The sequence below is a fragment of the Ixodes scapularis genome, unplaced genomic scaffold (genome assembly GCF_016920785.2).
Source record: "Ixodes scapularis isolate PalLabHiFi unplaced genomic scaffold, ASM1692078v2 PGA_scaffold0__279_contigs__length_252992795, whole genome shotgun sequence".
NCBI lineage: Eukaryota > Metazoa > Arthropoda > Arachnida > Ixodida > Ixodidae > Ixodes > Ixodes scapularis.
In genome coordinates this window covers 62643796-62668524 of record NW_024609835.1, presented here as the reverse complement: position 1 = coordinate 62668524, position 24729 = coordinate 62643796, and the positions used below count along the sequence as shown (strand labels likewise).

Genomic DNA, 24729 nt, shown 5'->3' with positions numbered 1-24729 from the left:
TTCTTCCCCTTTCCCTAATAACGTGCCCCTCTTTCTCCTCTCCTGGAAGAAAAAAACCCCGGCCCTCCAGAGTCGTCGGAGTGTTTATTAAACGATTGCTGCCAGTTGAAAAATGTCTTGTCCATCCTTGTTTTTTATGTTCGCCCCTTAATTTATATTACACTGACCAGCATGTTCCCCATTCCAAGCGGTACATAACTAGCACAGATCACGAGGTTGCTCACTTTGACCTCTGGGTGAGGGAGTGAACGCCACTGATTTCTCTCAGATTTATTATGAAACTACAGTAAAACCTCGTTATAACAAAATGGGATATAACAAACTAATGGATATAACAAAGCAATCATAATTCCCCTTGCTTGCTATAGTGGGAAGAAATGGACATTGGCTATAACAAACTAATGGTTATAACAAAATAATTATGACCGTTCCTTCAACTTTGTTATAACGAGGTTTTACTGTACCACCGTATTTACTTGCATAATGAACACACTTTTTTTTCCGAAAGATTGACACATATTGGGGGGGGGAGTACGTAGGGTAAAATTTTTGCCTTTACACACTTCGTGCAAATGTCATACTAGGTGCCAATATGACACGGCAAGGTACTGTGGCACGTCTCCACTGATGGAGGCACACCCACAGTTAGGCGGAGGCCCTCCACAGTAACCATGCTTTATAAATTGCGAACCTTTTAGGGCGCTTTCGGCGTGCCTTTTGCCGAAGGAAAAGCACCCTACGAAGCTCACTCAGTACGAAAAGCAATGCGACCGTTCTTAGGCGACATATATTGCTAGTATCCGGCGGTGCACTCAGGTATATACCGCAACGCATATAAGAACTCGTACGAACTCCAACCGCCGACGGCCAAAGCCCGCTCGCAAGGATCAAGTTTCGTTCACGGAGACGGCCGTTCCCAGGGGCTACCAGACACTCTCAGCCCACAGCACAGCATGCACCTTGCTGCACCGTTCTGTTATGGATGAAATAAACAAATTTACCCGAAGTATATGAAATTAGGCCTAACCACTTCCACGATTTTGCTATCCGAAAGCGGACCACAGACGACGGCTTGTTTGTTGACATCAATACATCCGATAGGCGAAGAATAGGCCTCCTGCTTTGCCCAGGAGGCGCTGCAGAAAAACCGTCCGGCAGCGCCCGCTACGATTTGTTTATCGGTATTAAGTATAGTACAAACTTGCGCATTCCAATTCATCCTGCGTGCAAACGTTAGCCGGCGGTATGAAGTCCTTCCGTGCAATTGCCTTACGGTAAGGAATCAAGCCAATTTCTAACGTGCAAAGCTGCTTTCGTTCCTCAACACTTTGCAAAGAGAATAAACTCAGCGATGCAAGCTACGTCTCCGCTTTACAAGAAGTCACAAATTTGGTGTCGGAGTGCTGTCACTCGCAAAAACAGCGAGCTTCTTATGATATCGAGCTTGAGGTGAGCATTACGAGATACGTTAACGCACCTTTTAAGCAAAAACTCCCAAACTGCAGCCCCTCCGTACAGCCAACGCTATCAGCTGATCACCAACCTCGAAAATGCGCGAAAGCAGACGCAAGCGATCGAGCGTCGACTGGCTGTCTGTCGGCCAATCAGATCGTTGATATTTCTTTATTTGACTCTTGAGAAGAGTTTGATCACACCAAAAGGCCACTGGCCCGTACTCGTAGGTCTGTGGCACCATACAAGACATTATATACACACACACACTCGCACACGTAAATAAATACAGTTAAACCTTGTGGGCACCCTAGCAGCTTCCCAGCCCAGTTGCCCAACTGCGAGGCAAAGGTGCCGAACTTTTCCCGCGTGGCGGCGACGTCATGCCAGCCACGTGCACATCGTGTGCGCCGCCTTGATAAGGGGCATCAGAGGCGGCACACAGAGAGTGGCTGCCTGGACTCAGGTGCCGCTGGTAACCATGTTAATCGTCTCGTTCATGTCCCATTAAATGTAGTTTCTTGTTGTTGAAACCGTTGGCTCAGTGTTACTCCTCCGGGTCGGGTATGCAGCAAGGCAAACCGACCACAATGGCGTTCAACGTGGTATACTACCCACTGGCAGGAATTTCACGGGGCTTGGTTTCTTCTTTTGGTAAGCTTTTTTTCCCATACCCCGTGTTTCCTACCGTCGTTCTGTGCTTTCGTCACGTCCGTGCTTGTTGTATTGGCGTGTTTCTGACTGTGTTTTTGTGACCGCAGCAATCGTTTTGCGCGCTTGTGTTGGGTTTTTGGGGGCGTTTCTTTTTTTGTGCTTGCAGGAATGCTCACGCGGGAGCAGGAAGCCACGATGGCCGCAGCGGCACAAATGAACCTGCTCACGAAGGTCACGGAGATGTGCGACTCCGTGATGCAGCGCCTGGCCCACACGCCTGGCCAGCAGGAGACCCCATTGCGAGAGCCCTGACCACACTTGACTGTCCCGGTTTACACGGGGTACGACGACGTCAAGTTCGTGGCAGACTTCCTGGGCGAGCTGCAGACGTACCACCTTGCCTCCGGTGCCTCGGAAGCCTTCATCGTGGAGCGGATTGTCCCGCTGGCGTTGCGAGCCAGCGCCAGGTGCTGGTTGGGGTCACAGGCCCCTTTCACCAGCCTGGCAAACTTCCAGACAAGGCTTCGAAAAGAGTTCCTGCCTGCAGGCTACGTGACGCAGATTCTCTGAGAGCTCTAGGCAAGGACGCAGCACTTGGATGAAAGTCTGGTCCGGTACGTTTGGGTCATGCAAGAGCTCTTCAAGAGAACGGACCCGAAGTCACCGGAGTCGGACAGAGTAGCTCGGGTCAGAAGACAGGGTCACCCCAGGTACCACGTCTACCTGATCAACCTCACCTTTGAGACCCATGAAGAGCTAGCCCAGGGCACCCGCCTCATCGAGGAAGCTCTTCATGCCGAGCGGAATTACGTGCCGCCGCCACCAGCCAAGTACGCGCTCAAACCGGCATGCGCATGGCAGGGCCTCGAGGCCTCCACGCAGTGGACTGTCTTGAACGAGACCTCCCTTCCCCACCACGTCAACCTGTGCGGGATAAGCGTATGTTCGCCTAACTCTCCCCGAGAGGTCCTCGGAGGTCACAGCGAGGCCCGTGAGGGTTTCAGGCGGGGGTCGCCACGACAGGTGGGAGGTCGTTGGCCGTGCCCTATCGTAAGCTGGGGCCCAACGGAGATCACCACCCAAGCGAACCATCCTCATCAGTCTGCTCCTGCAAGTGCTGGCGAAAACTGGCACGGTGCGATCGCAAACCCGCAGCCCAGCAGCAGCATTGACCCCCGCCGCAACGGAACAAGTCCTCCCCACAACAGCCAGTCGCAAGCCTGGTGGAGGCCCTCCCATAGTGGTTCCTTATCTGATCACTGGAGGCGGCCTGATGGGCACCTCGGCGCAGGTGGCCTAAGCAGGCAACTCTCGTCGGACTGCTGCTACGAGTGCGAGCAGCCCGGCCATCTCCGAAAGCAGTGTCCAAGGCTTCTGGACACTACAAACAAGAGGTGGCACGAGACGGCGGCAAAGGGCCGGAACCAGAACAACCAGGGAAACTACTATGGCCGGCGACGCTGAAACCAGACAGCCCCTTGCCGACGGCCGTTGCAGTCCCTGGGAGCAGTGAGGATGTGGCACAGATTCCATCGGTATGTCGAATCCAGCCCGAGCCTAACATCATTGAACCGCGCATGATGATTTCACTGCTCATATTTCCCATTGCCGCACTTTTGGATTCTGGGGCCGCTATCTCACTCATAGGAGATTTCGTTTTCGAACTCTGCAAAGCAAAAAAGATAAGCCTCCGGGAGTGCGAAACCCGTTTGAAGCTAGCTTCTGGTACAGCGATAACAGCTGGAGGAGCCGTGAGGCTGCAGATTCGGTTTAATGGAAAGAAGCTGCGTCAGCGATTTCTTTATATGCCAGGAGATGTGGTACCCGTGATCGTGGGCCGAGATTTCATTACAGGCGAAAGCATGACACTCGACTTTTCTGGTCGTGGATACCGGCTTGGACAACAATCGGAGCCGACTCCGTTTACCAAACGGGAGGACTGCATCCGTAACCCGACCACTGCAGCCCACTTCACCACAGTGCCAGGCGTCTTGCCTACCGGCGTTCGAGAGTCGTTGCGAAAGTGCCCCGCAAGCAGCCAGCAGAAGCAGGAGCTCCAAGCCGTCCTGCAGTCTTTCTCACCGATGTTCACAAAAACACCTGGAAAAACTGACATCCTGCTGCACCGCATTGCAACCGGTGACGCGCCGCCTCGGAGGTGCAACCCTCGACCGATCAGCGTCCACAAAAGGGCACTCCTTGATGTGGCGCTCGAGGAAATGATCGACAAAGGTTCAGTACGAGAGTCAAAGAGCCCCTGGGCATTCCTTGTTGTTCTCGCTCCGAAAAAAGACGGAACAGCCAGACTCCGTGTGGATTACAGGCGGCTTAACGATGTGTCCGTACGAGACAGCTACCCTTTCCCCAGCATTTCCTCCGTGATGTACGCGCTCGGTAACGCGACCGTGTTTACAACGCTGGATTGCAGTCGCAGGTTCCTTCAGATCGAGATTCACCCATCAGACGTTCCAAAAACGGCTTTCACCTGCCACAGAGGGTTGTTCGAGTTCACCCGACAGCCGTTTGGCTTGTCTAACTCTCCTGCCAGTTTTCAACGCCTGATGGATGTTGTACTTGGGAACTCAAGTACGGATTTGCCATGGCATACATGGATGACGTCAATGTTTTCTCGAGAACTATCGAAGAGCATGTCGAGCACCTTCGCATTGTACTTGAGCGAATGCGTAATGCTGGGCTCATGATTCATCCCGGAAAGGTTCAGTTGGCCGCGCCCAAGATTAACCTCCTTGGATTCGTTGTGGATAACGGCACGCTCTGCCCCAACGAAGGTAAGTTGCGCGCGCTAACGGAATACCCAAGCCCACATGACGTAAAGAGCCTACAAAGATACCTCGGAATGATTGCGCTCTACAGGGATTTCATTCCACACTGTTCCGAGATATCGCAACCGCTCAATCACCTTCTAAAGAAAGGCGTCAAGTGGTGTTGGGCCGAACAACAACAATGCGCATTCGCAGCCCTTTCAAAAGCCGTGACTGACAATGCTTGTTTACAGCTTCCAGACTTAAAAAAGCCATTTGTTCTGCAGACAGATGCAAGCGACTGTGGCCTGGGTGCTGTCTTGCTGCAGGAGTATGGCGGTGTGCTTCGGCCAGTTGCTTTCACGAGCCACACACTAACTCCAGCCGAGCGCAACCACAGTGTCGCAGAACGTAAATGTCTCGCCATTATTCATGCTTTGAAGCGCTTCAATATGTACCTAGATGGCGCAACGTTCCAGATTCAATCTGATCACTTAGCGCTATCATGGCTAAGGAGACTTAAGAATCCAGCTGGACGTCTTGCTTGTTGGGCGCTTACGCTACAACAGTATGACTACTTCAATGTATACCGCCCGGGGTCAACTAACAAAGTTGCTGATGCACTTTCTCGTGCTCCACTTCCCGTGGAACACTCGCAGGATACCCATGGCTTGGTGACCGTCGCGGCCACGATACGAGGATCCCCAGATTCACGGTGGGGTACATTGGTGAGCCGCGAGGAGCTTCTCAAGTCGCAGCTGAGTGAAAGACTCTGCCAACGCGTGTCCGCTTGGCTGGCAGCAAGAGGCCCAGTTGACTGCCCAAGTGACGAGGAGTTCCGACTCCTACTTGATGAGCGACGACGGCCTCCTGCTGCGCTACATCCCCCAGGCCAATGACGATCCGGATGGCTCGGCGTTCCGAACCGTGATACCCCGCAAGCTACGTAAGCTTTTCATCTGATACATGCACGACTCCGCCTTGGCAGGACACAGCAGTGGGAGCAAGACTAACGAAAAGTAGGGGTGTGCGAATACTCGAATATACGAATTCGAATCGAATAGAATGATCCCGAATAATTCGATTCGCGAATCGAATTCCTAGTATTCGGTCACTCGAATATTCGATATATTCGGCCAAAGACGCGCGGTCGCCGCGGAGCTGACAAAAAAAGCCGTTTTTCCCCCCGATGTACGCGCCGTGTTGTTAGACAAATCATGTGAAAAACAGCTCTTGGTCCTACCATTCCACAAAACTCTAACACACAGGTTAGTAAAAAGAAAAGTAACGAACGCCGCGAACTTTATAGTAAGCAGATTTACTCACGATCGTGATACAACCTACCCTTGAATCACAACCGAAACATCCCGTTTGCGCCGCTTCCAGAGAGGAATTGTTGGGAGGCCGAAATCCCGCGCCATGCATAATTCTTTTCACGAGTAAAGCCCCTCGTTTCAAATTGAAGCACCGATGTAAAACACACTTGCCGCACTCGCAGAAATCGGCGACTGCACGATCACAGAAAGAAAACCACGTTAAACACGCCGATAAAACCAGCCGAGTTATCGTCGTCGTTCTTTTGGAACCTCAAGCCACAAATTCTGATTCGGAACGAAACGACGAAACGGAACGGGAAAATAGTGTGCCTAGATTTGAGAGGGTTTCCAACCGTTCGATAGCCGCGTTTGAATTACGAACTGCGAGAAGGTGACGAAAAAACGAAAGCGTCGATCGGGATCGGGCAGGCAGGCAGGGCAGGGAGAGTAGGCGTCGTTGCCCTTCTGTTTGCTCGCCTTTTTCCTCGCGACAATACAACACATGCGCACTTACGACCTATCTGCACTGGAGCCGTCTCCGTGGTTTCAGTTTCGCTTGCTCCCTCTTTTAAATCAAGGCTCTCTAAAACAGGATAGATAGACGGAAAAATGGATGCATAGCGGCAGTTGGACGGTGTCTTGCGCCACCTAACCATGCTTTGTTTTTTTCTTACTTCAGATTATATTGTTTAAGCCTGTTTACTCAGATTTAACACCTATCTGTTTATTTACGTGAAATAACATCCCGGGTGCCTTTTTTCTTCCTTAAAATGAAAACCAAATATCGCAAAATGCCCCTTTTCTGAGATATGCAAACATTTATAAAAAAAAAGTTGCGGTGTTAGGTTGGGCTTAAAAAAGGCATGCGTGACTGTAACTTCGGGTTTTTTGTGACGTTTAGGGAAGATAGATTATATTTGTGCCATAAAATTGGATCTTTAGTGCCCAACATCCAACAGCAACTGCTTTTATTTATTTTTTTTTCACCAGAATTTTTTTACATTTTTGCTTTTGTTCTGCACAAGATGCATATTCTGCAACAGGTGCATACTCTGCACATATAATAATCTCATTCGCAGCACACTTTGAAGAATTCCTACAAATAAAATCACTATTCGATATTCGATTCGATATTCGGCTTTTTTTTCTTGATTCGATTCGGTATTCGATTCGAAAACTACTATTCGGTATTCGCACACCCCTAACGAAAAGTTATCCCAAATTGCTACCTGGCCAGGCATGAGGCAGGGTGTGCTCCGATACGCCCGAAGCTGCTCGGTGTGCCAGAAGGCAAAACCACGTGGTGGTCAGCCCCCCGGTCTCATGCAACCAATCGTGAGCCAGAGCCCTTGGCAGATTTGTTGCTGCGACGTCATGGGCCCCTTCCCACGTAGTACCCGTGGCAATCAGTACTTATTCGTGGTAACCGACCACTTCACAAAGTGGGTCGAGTTATTCCCTTTGCGGAAGCTAGATTCGCAAAAAATCTGGGAGTGTCTACTCGAAACATTCGCTAGGTTTGGCTTTCCTGCACAGCTTGTAAGCGATAATGCCTCCTATCTCACGAGTAGGGTGTTTGTGGATGAATGCGCGGTGCTGGGAATTAAGCACAAAAGAACTTCCCCACACCACCCACAAGCAAACATCACGGAAAGGGTAAATCGGAACCTTAAGATGATGTTAGTGGCCTACACAGAGCGCCACAAGGACTGGGATGCGAAACTGCCCGAGCTGGCATTTGCAACCCGTACGACCACTCATCGGTCAACAGGTCTCACTCCTGCCCAATTGAATTTCGGCAAAGAACTCGCGTTTCCGCTTTTAACAGTCTCCTTTCTACGAGTCTGGGGGAACGCTTCGCCCCTACGTGAAGTTCGCAGAGGACCTGCGAAAGCGCTTCTCCGATAACCTTCAAGAGGCCTGAGAAAATCTTGACGTCGGCCGAGTACAACAGGCAGAACAGTACAACCAGGGGCGACGCGACTTGCAGTTCGAGGTGGGAGATTTTGTACTCCGGCGTACTCACCCACTGAGTGACGCCGCTCGAGGCTTCGCAGCCTCCCTCGCCGACAGGTGGGAAGGCCCGTTTCGCGTGCGTGAAAAGTGCTCATTACTCACTTACAAACTAGTTCACTGTAAGTCTAGTGAGGAAACCGGACCTGTTCATGTCACCGACCTTAAATGATTTTATTAAGCAGAAGACGAAGATTCCTGGCAGGACCGGAACGACACTGGCGGCAGTCCGTTCCAGAAAACCCCTTGTCTCCACCAAGGCGGCGGTATAACCTGCGACGTCGGTAACATCAAAGAGAGAGGAACTTTTTTTTTTTTTTGTGTGTTTCCTTGGCTTTGCCTCTCTCGCATTTTGGGGGTAGTTTTCTACTTCCACGGATCTGCCCCCTTTTCAAGAGAGGGGGGAGCAGATTGTGTACCCACCTCAGATCCGTTATTTCAAACTTTCTGGAAGGGGTGCATGCGAAGATAACGTCAGGCTCAACCCTCAACTGAGCCTTATGTTGTCTGCTTCCTTGTTTCTCTACGAAGCTGGCGCATGGACAACAACGTCACCACAGCCACCATCGGAACGACACGAAGGCCGGTCTCATGTTGGACCGGGCCACCAAGGTTGTCGGCACACCAGGGGCGGCCCAGGGAACCATGGACCGTCGCCACCCTCTACAGACTGGAGCAGCAGCTGGCTCGGATCAAGGACCACGTGCAGAGCTGCCACCTGCTAGAGGCGGTCCAGAGCAACAAGATGGAGCCCTGATCCAGAACAAACTCAAGCCACAAGCTGGAGCTGACCGAGCCGCCGCGCTCGTCCAGCAGGCGCCGGCCAGACTTACGTCAGTCTGCCCAACAGCGCATCCACCCCGACGCCCACAACGTCTCAGTCATCGACATGCCGGACGAAGCTTGAGGGGGGGGGGGGGGGGGGGAGTGTGGGCACCCTAGCAGCTTCCCAGCGCAGTTGCCCGACTGCGAGGCAAAGGTACCAAACTCTTCCCGCGTGGCGGCGACGTCACACCAGCCACACGCACATCGCATGCGCCGCCTTGATAAGGCGTATCAGAGGCAGTGCACAGAGAGTCGCCGCCTGGACTCAGGCGCCGCTGGTAACCATGTTAATCGTCTCGTCCATGTCCCATTAAATGTAGTTTCTTGTTGTTGAAACCGTCGGCTCCGTGTTATTCCTCCGGGTCGGGTATGCAGCAAGGCAAACCGACCACAACCTGGATGTAACGAACCTGTATACAACGAAATCCTCTATTTAACAATCTTTTTCAATTTCCCAACACAATCTTCATAGAAGCGCTTGTATTTGTGAACTCCATGTAACGAAGCGCTCAAACTGGATAACCTTGATTTAACGAACTTGCTCCGCTGCAATCTCCATTTTTTTTTTCGGACTCCGATAATTCAGATTTGTTCAATATTTGGACCTAAAGGCGGAACCGTGACTTACCCCATAAAAATAGTGTATATTCATGACCAATGTTTGGACAGCTTGAAGTCCAAAAATTCGGTTATTTGGACAAAATCGTCGCGAGCGATCAGCAGGAAACACCATCAAGAAGTGGCCATTTTGAATTCTATGTTGGCTGCAAATGGATTGGCTTGGTTTGGCAGAGCTACTGGCGCTACGTGAGTACTCCCGAGTCGTACCACTAGGTGACGCTATGCTAGACCTTTTTTTCCATTAAGCTGCACGTCATCATCAACATCATCATTATCATCATCATTTTGCTTTTCCCGTTTCTTCGCGTCGCCAAGTCGCCATTTTGCGCTCGTGGTTTTGCGCCTCTTATCTTGTTCGCACAACGCTGCCTTGGACGTCATGGCCCCATCTGTTCTTCTGCCGCCGCGATGTGTCATTAAGAAGCGCAGAAAGTACTCAACCATAACGCTAGAAAAGAAGGCAGCGATTCTCAAGCTAACTGAAAGTTGCCGAATGGAAACGGAGGCGTAACCTGAAACAAGGCACTATTTACAGCTTTTTTAAGCCCACTTGGAATAATAAAGGCAAGTTTTTCAATTACCTGATATCTCGGACTGCTCTATTATTCAGACGTTTTTTCGGTCCCTGCGAAGTCCGAATAATCGGTCGGCGACTGTACCTAAAATGCAGATATTCTTGTCCAATTGCCACCAAAGGCGAGCAGCCTTTGGTGCCTACCGCGTGGGAGTTCTTGGATGCCATCGATGTATTACGCCGGGTCGCCGGCTCCCAGGAAAACGACAGCACTCTAAACGCTTTGGTGTCCTTTGAGCGCTGGGTGCTGCCTTTGTTCGCGCGAAAGACAGAATCCAAGCTTACAGACTTCTTTTCCACTAAATAAATGACGCGGAGAATTTTCCCACGTGGATTTTTCATTTTCGCTTCCTTTCCACGTGTCCTTTATGAGTTTTTCCACGAAAACTGCATGTAATGAAATCCTCCATATAACGAATTATTGCAAACTTTTATCAATTTCGTTACATCCAGGTTGGAGGAAGGGAGGCAGGCAAACGCACCATCGAACACAATGATAATAATAATCTTTATTTGCACCAAAGTTTTACCCAGAGTGGCTTGCACGGCTAGCACAGAAAGGCAAAAGCCCGTACGCTTGTGCGTCTACTAGCCAACCACCCGGGGCAAAAGAAAAACGAAGGACTGCACGCTGCCTTTCGAGCTGATGCAGCTTTTCTTACACATCTGCGATGTAAGCTTCACGCAACATAAGATCAGCAGTAGGAGCTCCGCCTCCAGCACATGCTTGTTGATTTTTGTGGTGCATTGGTGCGCGTGCATGCTCGATGTATACTTCGTTTCCGAAGTTACAAGCGCGAGTATGTGGCTCTGAACAGTGCTTGCACTGCACGAGCACGTGCTTGACAGGGTCACTGAAAGCCCACAGCTCGCACTTGTAGCATCGGCTGCTGAACCGAAGTATAGTTCAATCGGATCGCTCAACTGATCGGACAGTATAGCGTGTTCCTGTTTGTAAAATTCGCATGACGCATGTTTCGATGCATGCCACGGCCGCTTGATCGAGTGGCCGTGCCTTAGCACCTGGAGGGCGAGAAAAACAATTGTCTCGCTTACTCAGTGCGCTGGGCGGTTAGTATCGTTCCCTTCGCTCGACTTCGCACAGTTTCGATGGGAATCTGTAGAAGTTCACTCTGGGGCTCTTCCTGTTCTTGACAGTTGACGATGCAACAGTACCACCGACAGTGACGTTTCGAACGCATCAAGGCCGCGCATGGGTTTCGAGGTGCTTGGACGAAGGAGAAATTACTAGCTTGGGGCGAGCTCAGGTCCCCGGGGTAACGTTGAGCGGTGATGACTACGGATGTATTTTGAATCGCGACCACGAGGATGCACAAATAACAGCAGCGCACACAGGCAAAAAGCCGCCCGAACAGGTTTGTTATTGTACGAGGCCGCGGGGCCTTGGCAGGCTTGTACTACTCAGACATTTTATTGCCCGCCACCGGAGGGTGCCACGATACGTTCAAAGCTTCAGAGCAGGAGGCCTATGTCTGGGGCTCGGCGATTCCTCGACCAAAGCTTCGTCAAGTGTGCGCAACGCTCGGTTTCATGGTTGATCACTTCCGCAACTACCGCAATGACGCATATGCGGCCATTACGAGAGCGGCTTGGCTTGGCTTGACTTAGCCTGACCACGTAGTGGCATAAAGAAATTGGCTTCATGGCTAGCTAAACTAGATGCAATTCGAGACTTGCGGATCCTAAAATCAAAGGTGTGTTGATTATGCGAGGGGAAAAAAAAAGTCAAAATATTGATGCCCCTCGGAGGGGTGCGTTCATTATGCGAGTAAATACGGTATAGACCGACACACTGTTTACAAACAAGCGCGCATTTGCCCACACCAGGTGTGGGCACTGCGCAAGCGCAGAAACCAGATTCACACGAGGTGAAGCATCTGCGCATGCGCCGTCGCGACAACAGCGCCACCGCAGGAGCGTGACGTCAGAGCCTCGTGTTGGTCGATACTTTATCTCACTAGCTGGGTGCGGTACTGCAGAAGCTACTGGCAAGAGAGAGAAAAAAGCCTCTTTTGTACGAAGTTTGAGTGACAGGCTAGTCTCCGAGGTGGAGCAAATCAATGTGGGGTTCACAAGAGAGGGTCCGGGTAAGAGGAGATTTCCTTCTTTTCCTTCCTTTTTAACTGCTCGGGTTACGCTCTTGCCACAGTACCTTTGGCAATGCTGTGTGCATCAAGTGAGATACAGTAGTAGTATATATAATGGGAATGGCAGGAATTCATTCAAGTAGTTTTTAGCCTGAAAACACCTCGTACAAGTGCTGTGTACAGCAAAATCAAACATGATTGATACCAAGCCCTTCTTGGGTATGCACTAAGAAGGGGTGCGTGAGTAGAATGTTTGTAATAAATATTTAAGCTAAAAGCTTGCCAGCCATTCTGGAAGCTCCAAACAAAGAGCTCATAATATCTTGCATCATTAGGTATCATGGACATCATCCAAAATTGAAGTACATCTAGCAGACCATGTGCAATCTGACAATCAATTGCCAACAGAGTGTTCTGGGTGTGGTCTCTTCCATTGTCGTTGTCTTTGCTGACAGATCAAAACCTGAACAGTCAATGTCAATGTGATCAGTCTGAGCGCTACAGGTGAATGACACAGCGTGTTTTAACGCACCGGCCACCAATCTATGGTACAATGTCAGTTTAAATCTAGGCCGGCGGGATTTGTACTCATGTCATAATCTGTAGCTCAAGCTTGCAGACTTCAACAATGTCTGCTGCTGAGCTGAAGAACAATAACAGACTAAGGCACAAGTGTCCCTGCATTCATGTACCCGACAAAACAGGAACCAGAACAAGAAAAAGAAGCAGGAAAAACAAGAACCAGAACCCAGTGCCCTGTGCTGACAATTGATTCCCACAATCTACCTATGCCGTTACGGGCTCTTCAATTGCAAACACTGTCCGCTGGTGCATGCCTTTGCAAGTCACAATTCTTGTTCCGTACATGTGTTTGTACAGAACCAGAATTCAATGTGTGGAAATAATAAAAAAATAATATGCACGTGCGTGGAATACATAGTTAGAACAATGCCCCTAAATCTTGCAGTAAACCTGGTGAGACTCACTCAGAATCATCAAGCGTGACAGAAGTGTGGCTCGGTTCAGGCATCTCAATGACTACGAAGGCGTCGTCTCTCACTGGAGGAGTGGCAATTCCTGTGGATCCAAGAACATGAATCAATAAATCAGAGCAACTTGACCCAAGGTAATGAATTATGCAATGAAAGAATTGAGTCAATTCATTCAACCAACTTGGATATAAAAATACCACTAAGGCTTCTTTGATTACAGAGTAACCACTTGCAAAATAATAACAGTCACTACACTTTAAAAAAATAACAAATCATTTAAAAAAATTTTAAGTTGTGTACATAACTTCATTAAAAAAACAACAGCAAACTTTTAAAACAATTAAGTCTAGGAATAAAGAAAGCAGCATGAGATGTATACCATATTCCCAGACTACCTGGACAGGCCATACAAGTGATTACAAAAACAAACCCTATGAGTCGCTAGTAGAAACTTGTTGATACTTTCTCAGTTAATATGTTTTCCTGCCTGTTATGTTTATGAATGCTGGCCCTGTAGAACACCCAAGGTATGTACTAATTTTCTGTTTGTTGTATTTGCCTCCCTGACTTTTACGTAAAAAACCTGTCAACTGACATGGCTAACATGTTGCACTGAGCTACCTGGTTGCAGCTGCCCTTTTACGTCTTGCTCCGCACCCCCCCCCCCCCCCCCCCCTTTTTTTGTTCACCTCTTTGCCTCTCTATGGCCTTCTTGTCTGGGCAGGCAAGATCTTGAACAAGGCTCAGCCAGTTCATCTTTCAGCCTCTTTCTCTATCACATGCAGGTGCGCCTGCCATGCTCGGTGATTCCATTCTCCCACTTTTGCTAGTTCCATTTCACGTGGAGCTCAGAATTACTAACCGTGCACCGCACATGAATCACGCATAACTCTTTTGCAGCAGTCCATAGCGTCGAACTTCACTGCTCTGCACCAGTGTGCTCAGAGCAGTGGCCCATGTGGAGGACCCTCTGGCTTCTCGAAGGGCTAAACAATTTTACTGACTCAGGTCGACAGTCTTTGGCTACGGCTATAACTCGACCCCCCACTTTAAAGGGACCATGAAACGATTCTGAAATCGAATTTCATCCACCGCACGTCGTAAATGTGTGAAAAGAAACACAAAAACGCAAAAATAGGGAGCCAAAAAAAATTCTTCGCTATAGAACTTTTAAAAGAAAACCGGACTCTTTTGCGCCTTCTTTCCCTTGAAAGCTCTCTGCCTTTTCACTGCGATGCATCCGCGAAACCGCAGAATGTCAGCCGAATCCACGTCGCCTATTGGGTAACAGCCTACCTCACCAGCACAGCGATTATAAACAATAAATAGTTGACAAATGTTTCCTAAACGTTTTGTTAAAATAATATTCAGATCCACATTTTGTAGCATAATTAGAGATGTGACAAAAATTGCCAAATTTGACAATGCTGAGAGCCAAGCGCCATCTATCGTGTGGTAAACGAAGCAACTACAGTAGGGCCGACAGCGTCGTTCAGTTACTTGGCCGCGACGACAAACAAACATTTATTTTTCTAGGTGTTCTTCTCGCGCGTCTCGACTTCAAGCAGCAAGAAAAAAGTACTTGAAACAGACCACGACGAGCAAGAACGCTGGATCCACAAATACCCGAGAAAAGCTACAACGGCGACAAATCTACCAATGCCGACCAAGCGAGCTCAGCAGATAGGCCTAGCAGGCACTCCGACTCGGCGCAGCGTTGCTTCAACGGTACTTGGCTAAGATTGTCTGCCTACGAGCAACTGGCGTGCTGAGTGGAATATTCCCGCGCGACCCTTGTGGACCCTTCCCGTATTATAGTTTGATCGCTGACGTCAATTTTAGATTAAGAGGTGAGGTCAATCTCTTCCCCTTGTTTTCCGAGGCAATGTTGACGAACACTGTCATCGAAAAGGGACTCTCGTCGATTCTATCTTGTTTTGTGTGATATAGAGCTCAAATAAACGCCGTATGGATTACCTTCGTAACACGGTATGTACACTCTGTTATTAGTATGCCATTTTTATTCTGACACGAATGTCACTGTCAAGCTACAACAGTTCGTGGAAGCTATGTGCAATACCGGTCCAACCTTCCTTTGCCGAGTGTCACGTCAGTATCGAGTTGCAATCGTAAAAAATTGGTACCGAAGCACCTATTAACAGCACGAATACAGCACTTCCATCAAACGCGTGCGTCCGTTCCGAGTGTGAACAGGTATTTACGTGGCTCTTGCTGACACTGTCGTAGTTCAGACGTATCTTTTTTAACGTCGGCTCGCTCCTGCATCTCCGAGGCCGCGAAAAATGCTGCGGCCATTTGTTTCCATCAACGTCGCTTTGCAAACGATTGACACAGTCTGCCTTTTACCAACAATAACAGTTGGGTCGACTTCTGGAGTCTTCACCAAAAGACTTACTGCACTTCCCAACAGGCATGCCGGTGTATGGTACTAGTCTTATGCTGTCGCTGTAGCGCAACATATCTCATTGAATTTCGCTCAGCTGCTATGTGTCCATGGCTATCGCGGCTATGAGAGGCGCCGATTCAGAAAATACGTCGGTGCCATCAGCGCAGTAAAACCTATTGGTGCACCCCCAACTCACCGCCGCTAATGCTCCCATTCTCCTACTGCCGAGATAACTTCCAGTTCCTGTCCCAGAGTATGTCACGACCGTCAAAATTACGAAGCACCTTGTTTTACGGTCAGTTGAAGAGAAAGAAAAAGTCAACATTTCATTAATTTTTTGTGTAGAAGTTAATAAACCGAGACGAAAACGGATGCCTGTTCAGCATTCAGTGAACGTTGAAGGTTTAATGTAAAAGTTATCTGGCAAAAGCAAAAAGGTCATTTCATGGTCCCTTTAAAGTAACAGCTTTAAGAAAAAGTCAACCTACATTTGAATAAGTATGGTAGTTTTCCATAGTCATAAAAATACAAGAGAAATAAATTGCAATGAGACATGTTTCTTGTCTCATTTACAGGTTCCCAGGAGTATTATCAGTTGTTACATCATACATTTTCTTAACTGAGGTCCCATGAAAAATATGAGGCTCTACTACTTAAGTGAAAAGCAAGCAGAATGTCATTCACTTCCATTTACAGAAGCCCAGTAAATGACAAGAAACTAATATTCTTGGGCCAAAGACATTTGAAGCATGTATGGGAGCTTGAAGGGAACAAACAATTAGGGTGGGGGGTGGTGTTTTTTGCTTGGTTCACATAGCTTTGACGGAGATTATTATATTGGGTGGTTTAGCGGCGAGTGTCTGCTGTTGAAGCGGTTGTCAGTCTGACTGGCTGGGTTCCAACCAAACTTTGCAGCGGCATGCCTTTTGTCTTTCCTCTTTCCTGTCGATGTGGACGGCTATGTATTGCGGCTCCCTCGCGAATAAACCCAGCTATGTTTGAGAGGTGGTGTCGTCTTGTTTGTCGTTTTATTTCTCTATGCCTTAACGTTTAGATTGTGACGTTTCCTGACCAGCTCGCCTGGATACCTTCGCTTCTTGCAAATAAACTTGAACATACAATCTAGTAATGTTTCTTTACCTTGTCATATGCAGTGCTGGACCCACTAGCACCCACAATTAACATTTCCCACACTTGGTAATTCTGCAAATTATACGTTAATTCCCCGATTTGACAGGAAAAGCACCTGCCTCTAGATTAATCCAGCTTTCAGTGAAAATGAGGTGGGTGCTCCCCCAGTATTTTACGGTATAAACATAGCCGAAGACATAACACCCATAGTGATAGTTACCATGTGTCTTCAAAACACCCATAATAAAGGTGACAATCAAAATGTGGATATTTCAAGCAACTTAATCGCATTTATCTTTTTCACACACAAAAGTGTGAAATGAAAGGCAATCAAGAAGGCCCAAAAGCCAGCTGTACAAATGTGAGCCCTCTAACAAATCAATTGAGGAATCTTGATTTGTAATTACAGTTAACTCTCATTAATTCAACCTCCAGAAAGCCACAAATTTTATTTGAAGTATCAGAAGTTTGAATTATCAAAATGTTACCTAAATATGATGCCAGATAAAATTGTGATTCGCTGTTTGGATGGCTACATATGAAAAACAGATATTTCACGATTTCCTCTACACAGGCCTACTAATCATAAGCAGGTATGCCACACATGAAACACTGGTCAAATGTGTGACATAAGTTTATTCATCCGTCAAAAATGGTGTTTATCGAGTACTGCTCAGAGAGCACATGGCACCTCAAAACAAAATTAAGTTTGTTTTTCCATAGAAGTGTTGTCTGCTTTATAGATTATGTACCTCTCCTGCTTGGACGCCCCTGCAGTCTGCAGTACTGTTAAAAAAAAAAAAAAAAAAAATAAATAGTTTTTTTATTGTGAACCATTAAGCAGGGGATAGAAGATGGATGAAAATGGGCGCCGCGCGGCAGCTTCCATAGCCATTTGCGCGGACGCTGTGGCGTGGACTTATGCCATGCCATCACGCCACAGCGTTTGCATAAGTTGCTCAGAAACAGCAGCGGGGCCTTCCCGGTTTCATTGCTCATATTTTCCCGGCTTTAGCCCCACTGGTCACACTCCTTACCTAACACCGGTGAACTGCAGAAAAACGACACTCGCGGAAGCGAGCTCTGCAGGTGTTGCGTCTCCGCAGTGCACCGATGCTCGGAAAGAAGCGTGCTCGATGGTGCCGCAAGAACTAGAAGTATAAATTACATGAAAATGGCGCTCGAATTAAGCGTCTTATAAAATACATTGAGAACAAACGGGGCAATCAAAATTTTTAAATCTGTTTGAATTACCCAGAAGTATGATATAGAAGGGTTTGAATTATTGTGAGCATACCGTAGTATAATAATTATCTGAGGCAACATGAGTTCAAAATTTCACAATTGTATGCCTGAAATGAATCGCTGGTAAGACATTTAAGAACTGATGAAAACAAACTTTCTACTCAAGCCAGGGGGTGAAATGTGACGGTACCTGAAGCAACCTTGGGCATCTCTGTCTGAAAATTCTCCTGCGACACTGCCTCGGGTTTTGCGATGGAACAGGAAACGACTGGGAGGTTCCAGACTGTCTTGGCCTTGCGGTCCCTCGCCAGGGGCTTGTTCTTCCTCCAGCTGGAGGGAATCGAGGTCGACATGTGGCCCATCTTGCGCGACTTGCCGCAAACCGAGACAGAGGAATCGCTGCTGCCAGACAAGCCGCGGCAGGCCATCTTCATGCGAACGCCACCGCTCGTTGCCTGGAATCCAGTCTCAAAGGCTTGGTCCTGGCTCGGTGGGCAGGCTTGGCAACCCTGGTTGGAGCGGCTTGTTTCCGACGGACCACAGGCTGTGTCTAGCAACACTGGGGAGCACTGGACGCACGAATCCTTCAGCTGGAAATTGAAAGGAAGAGTCCACGATCACTGGATGTTCTTAGTGCACCAAAAACCCTCAATCTTTCCCCCACCGCTTATAGACAATGGAAGTGTTGGACAGATGTCGAAATAGACTCGATATGTAAAGCTTCCTAGCAGAGGGTAATGTGCATGTGGGAACGCCTGCGCACAGGGTGGCACTGAATGTTAAGAATAAACCAATGAGGTCCGTAAAGCCACTGGTAGATTCAAAATGTCTGCAGCTGAACAAAGATTACACCTCTAAGAACTATGAGGCAAATGAGTATACTTCATATCTATTACGATTTATGAAGTCACACGGTGGAACACAAAATATTGTGGCTCAGCTAAGCCAAATGGCACCAATAAAAGTTCTCCCAGTTTGAGTAAATAATGCATTAATAAATATGGCTGCAAGCAACCAATCAGCAAGAGGTATATTTTCCCGAGTTAGTATGAAACACGGACATTTGGGAGCAACTGGAACTTTCTCGGAGTACTGGGGACCGTGCTTGAGCTTGTACACTCCCTTATCCCCTTCAATGCTAGATCCTTTTTGTCCTTCATTTCAATAATTTGAGACTCAGAGTGGCCAGGTCAAGCAAAGTAGTTTGAATGTGTTACAAGCATTTGAAATGAAATAGCAGCATTAGCACATTTCGTGCCACATTACACCCTACACACACAACTCGCATCAACGTCCGAGATGTAAAGAAAAACAAAAAGGTGCACATATTATTCACATATTTTTAACACATAGAAAGTTGTTCTATGCATTGAACATAGTAAACACTGAGCTGTCATAGAAAGTTGTTCTAGGGTATGAGAGCTTTATTTGAATACTCAAATATCAGTGCTGTCGGTATTTGTAAATGAAGCCAACGAGGTGTGTTCTTTCTGTCATCTTTCGATCCGATGATGTCGTGCTCTTAATATCCACAGATTCAAAACAGTCAACTCTTGATAATTTGAAGCTTGCAAGGACAGCAACACACTTTGAATTAAACATAAGATACTTTGAAGAAAGAAAAAAACACTGAAATCAGTTGCTTTTATTTATTACTCACCGGGAGAAGCTGATTTTTAGTTGCCTCGACTAACGGAGACATGTATATTGCTCCCCTAACGAAGACGTGCAGCATTAACTATGCTCTGGGAATAGCAAACCTTTCTTGGGCCTCTCACTGCAGTTTCATGGCCAAAGAAAACACAAAATTGTACTTTGTGACGCCACAAGCCGTTTTTGTGCCAGCAGCGCTCAGTCACTCGGCACAGAAAGCGACGTGATCGTTCCTAGGCCTAACCACTTGCACAATGTCTTTTGTCTGAAAGCAGACTACAGACCATGGCATGTTTGTTGACATCAATACTATCAGTCGATAAAACATCTCACATGTCTGGGTAATGTCTCAAACAAAGTTTTGTTGGCCGTACGGGCCGCGTGGCCACGCTCGTTTTTGCAATTTGCGTGGGGACGATACCACGATGCACACACTCTCAGCCAGCCAGCCATGGCATGGCTTAGCCGCCTAGCGACTTCTTTGCACGCTACTCTTGTTCCCTTTTTTTCCTGACTGTGCACACGGTAGATAAAAGTGGTAGAGTGTGTAGGGGTGCAGTTTAAACATGGCCAATATGATCGCGAGGCTTTTTTATGCTCCCAAAGTTGCCAAACTTCTCAAGTACACAAAAAAATTTTTTCGAAATAATTTGCTCCAGAGGTCACACATAGAATTACTGTGTGTTTTTTCCCATAGACTTGCATTTGTAATTGCCGAGACCACGCCCCTGCCTCAAACTAACCGAAAATTGGAGTAAAGCTATATTCAATTACTAGGAGTCGACTGTAACAATAGAAGGCATGGCCCAGCATTTATCTCTAATCTGTCCAGTATGGAGCCACGTCAGTGTCTTTTGTCAGAGGGCACAGCAGCTCCAGAGTATGCCATCAGATGTAATAATCTTTGGATGGTAAGCAATGTTCCTGCGTTCTTCATCAAAAGGCATTCAGTAAGAAGAAAAGGTATAAGCATTTTACTCTGCACAGTAGGTATAGATCCAGCTCAAACGTCCAACCATACTAAGGTTAGGCACAAAATACCTACCTTAGATAGTTCTGAAAATCATATTTACTAGAAAAAATAAAATAACAAGAATAAAGATACCCTAAAAAGCCAAACCGTATTCTGAAAATGTTTGTTTGGAAACTAAATCTATTTTTACCTCCCAAATAGTGCAAATCATACAGCCTACAAATAATTACCTTAATGCGTATACCGTAAAATCCCGTAAGGGCGCCCTGTCGGGAGAGATCCATCATCCCATTCTTCCGGCTAAATATCCCCAACATAAAAACTCCGAAACAATGCCCCCTCCCCAATTCCCGCAAAACATTGTGCGATGCCCGACGGAAATCGCATTAATTATGCGACCTGCAGTACTGGTACGTGCGACGAGCGAGTTCGCGCCTGGTTCCCGTGTTTTTGTCCACGATTTGCACGTGTAATATCGATTCCCGTGACACGCGAGTTTGTAGCCAGTTTCTGCGTGCTTATCGCACCGTGAAACACAGATTTGCTGCATCCACAGTGTGACGTATCCTTTCCCGTGACACAGTAGTTTGCACAAATTCCCGTATTTACAGTGTTGTGAGACGCGAACTTGTCGTGTCTGTGGTCTGCGGTATCATTTCCCGTGTCACGTGGTTTGTGGCTGGTGCCCCTGTGTTTACCAGTGATTTCTGACAAAGTTTTGCTATCTCATCCCCAAAGAAGCCCACCTCATGTTTTTCACTATTTATCTCTTCATTTCGGTTGGGCAGCCCTACGGGATTTTACGGTACTTATGTGCATTACTATTGCACTCCGTTCACCCCTCAGCTGCCAGTGTGGTAAAAGTCGTATGCTTGTTGGATCAGTCACATGTGAATCGTTAGCCACATGATCACGCTCCTGCCCATGCCCACACGCAGAGAGCAGGGTCAGGTGATGAAAGGGAGGTGGAGGATGGGTCCGGTGAACGCACAGATCCCACTGTAACGTCAGCTTACGGATGAAAGGAGTATAGTGATACAGTATAGACCACTTACAACGTAACCGCTTCTAGTGCAGGACCGGGTATAACGCGGTTTTTTTAAACCACCGGTTCACCTCCCATAGAACTCCATGTAATTACATACCGCTTAAAATGCAGGCGCGCGAAGGGAAATACCGGTTATAGTGCGGTTTTTGGCACAGCCCGCCGACCGCGCCGACGACTGGAGCAGTGAGCTCGCTTCCCTGTGCGACACTAGATAACGGCGCTGACGCAGCTGACGGCGCAAGTTGCAAGCTGCACTCGCAGGGCAAGGAGGTTGCTCGAAAACACGGGGAGAAGCGAAGAGAGGGGGGCTTCAGTTGCCATAGCGACGGAGGGACGCACGCACGAGTCGTTCACGTGCCTCTCCGCTCTAGACCGGCCGTGCCCTCCGCTGCATTGGAAACAAAGAAACAAACAACCACAACGACACACCAATCGCAGGTCGAGGAGAAGTGTTCGCGCGCGTTGCATGCCGGTCGCGGGCCGGCTGCTTCTATTCCGCAAACATGGCGTCGGTTGTGATCCTTGTCGTAGACGGCGTGCATCTCATCGTTCTGTGTAAAAGCGCCATCCTTGACTGTGAATTTTTGTTGTGTGTCGCTATGATAACCCAGCACGTACTAGAAGGGAAGATCCACCTACTCGTGCGGCGATGTCGTGGCGGCGCTCTCAAGACAGCAGAAACGCCCGTGTCGTTGTGTTTGTTTACTTCGACTACAGTGGTGATTTCTAAGCATTTATGTCCTCGAACATCGCCCGGATTTCTTATTTGGCGCATTTCATGCGTGTGCTCAAGTTCAAGATATCACTGGCGCGTACCGTACGAAGGATGCTAATTTTCACGCGTTTTCATCTCCGGAGAAAAGTGATTAGGGTTAGCAATCCTGAAGCTCGCAATGTCCGTCCGCAACCCGCGACGCCGTTAAAAGGCTGCGCCAGGCAAAAGCTGCTCATTTCTTTCAAAATGTGTGACACACTTGAGACAGAACTGTACTAGTCTGGTGAAATAAAGACTTTCCTCAAACTAAGCTTTATTTTTCATCTAACATAAAATAAATTCTTTTATAAAGGTAAGTTGTCTCATGGCGTGTATTTTGGCCTGAAAAATTGATGTTTTGGTTATAGTGCGGTACCGCTTATAGTGTGGATTTTCGCGACTCCCGAGACATACGTTATATGCGGTCTGCACTGTATATGGTTATGGATATCAAGAGGTTTTTTCCGATACAAAAGAAAGTAGCCCTCGAAGGTAGCTGTATGAGCACATGTGAGTAGAAAAATACTACAATCAGTATTTTTGCTTTAATTTCTAACATATGCAGTTGTTGGAAAACAAAAAAGTTGAATACTCTTTCCAAAACTTTTTCACTGAACCAGCTAGCAATACAGGGCAAGGCACATTTGGCACAAACTGAAACAAAATTGTATTTGTTAACCATGAAGTTTTTTTAGTGAGGGACACTTACCTCGGATATAGCTGGGGCACTAGCCAAAACGTTCCTCGTGTGAAGAATTTCAGGCTCAAGTAATTGTGATCCTCTGCTGGATGTTACAGTGCCTAACAAAGTAACAATTCATGCATTAGCACGTGAAGGATTGAATAGGACTAGGTAGTATGTCAACATGCTGTAAATGAAAGGAATGAACATCAAGACCAGCACAAAAGCAGGTCACGAAAAAAAAATGTATTTGCCGGACCTTAATATTTCTATATTCACTAAATCACAAAGACTCAAATGCCAAAGTATTATGGTGCAATATAGTGTCTGCATTTTATAAACAGTGTTTAGAAATTATGTTTTTTTGGACCACCTGAAACAACCATGAGATACCCCTCATCAGCATGAGCAACAAAACATCACGAAAGCTATGTAAAACGGTTGAAGAGATATCCAATTTTATTCAATCTTAAAATAATAAAGGGGGGTGATAAAAAAAAAAAGCCATTTACAATTCCCTGTAAGTGACTCGCAGCTGCGCCCGTTAGAGCGCAGCTCTTGAGGAGGAAGATGGAAGTGTACTGAGGGATAGGTGACTCTTTGAGGTCACGTGACCTAAGGGGGCTCGTGTGACGTCAGGGGGGTCACATGACCTCGGGGGTCGCGTGACTTCAGGGGGGTCACGTGAACTCGGGGGTCACGTGTCCCCAAGAGGGTCACGTGACCTCAGGGGGGTCACATGGTGTCAGTGGGGTCACATGGCCTCAGTGGGGTCACGTGGCCTCAGTGGGGTCACGTGGCCTCAGTGGGGTCACGTGGCCTCAGTGGGGTCACGTGGCCTCAGGGGGTCACGTGGCCTCAGGGGGTCACGTGGCCTCAGGGGGTCACGTGGCCTCAGGGGGTCACGTGGCCTCAGGGGGTTACGTGATCTGAGGCGGGTCAAGTGACCTGAGCGGGGACACGTAACCTGAGGGGGTCACGTGACTTCAGGGGGTCACGTGACCTCAGGGGGGCACGTGACCTCAGGGGGGCACGTGACCTCAGGGGGTCACGTGACCTCAGTGGGGTCACGTGGCCTGAGGGGGTCACGTGGCCTCAGGGGGTTACGTGATCTGAGGCGGGTCAAGTGACCTGAGGGGGGGACACTTGACCTGAGGGGGGTCACGTGACCTGAGGGGGGTCACGTGACCTGAGGGGGGTCACGTGACCTGAGGGGGGGTCACGTGACCTCGCGGTTACGCCGACGCCGCTCAAGCCGGAAACGGGCCCCTAAGAGCTGCGCTCTAAAAACATTTGAGTCACTTATTGGTGATCTTGTATTAGTTGTAAGCCACAACATCACACGATAGCGGTACAGTTTTGGTTCCAAAGAGATCCGGGTCTTCCGCCATTTTGTAACCACCGTAACTATGCTGCTAGACCATGCGTAGCTGGCATTCAATGTGGAACCCTATTGTGAATTACAATTATAATAAAACATGAAGTAAAGCAATAAAAAAGTTCAAACCCCACGAGGATT

At 48.0% G+C, this 24729-nt stretch overlaps 1 protein-coding gene across 2 annotated transcripts in view; it reads right to left on the bottom strand.

Annotated features, from left to right (window-relative positions):
* LOC8028618 overlaps nt 1-24729 on the bottom strand; it is a 74931-nt gene that overhangs the window by 5795 nt on the left and 44407 nt on the right. For both annotated transcript variants that reach the window (XM_029972219.4, XM_040501199.2), the window contains exons 11-13: nt 23238-23329; nt 18291-18690; nt 13312-13402 (exon numbers count right to left, since the gene is read on the bottom strand). In XM_029972219.4, the coding sequence (XP_029828079.2) occupies nt 13312-13402; nt 18291-18690; nt 23238-23329 (583 nt within the window). The remainder of the gene's footprint in view (nt 1-13311; nt 13403-18290; nt 18691-23237; nt 23330-24729) is intronic.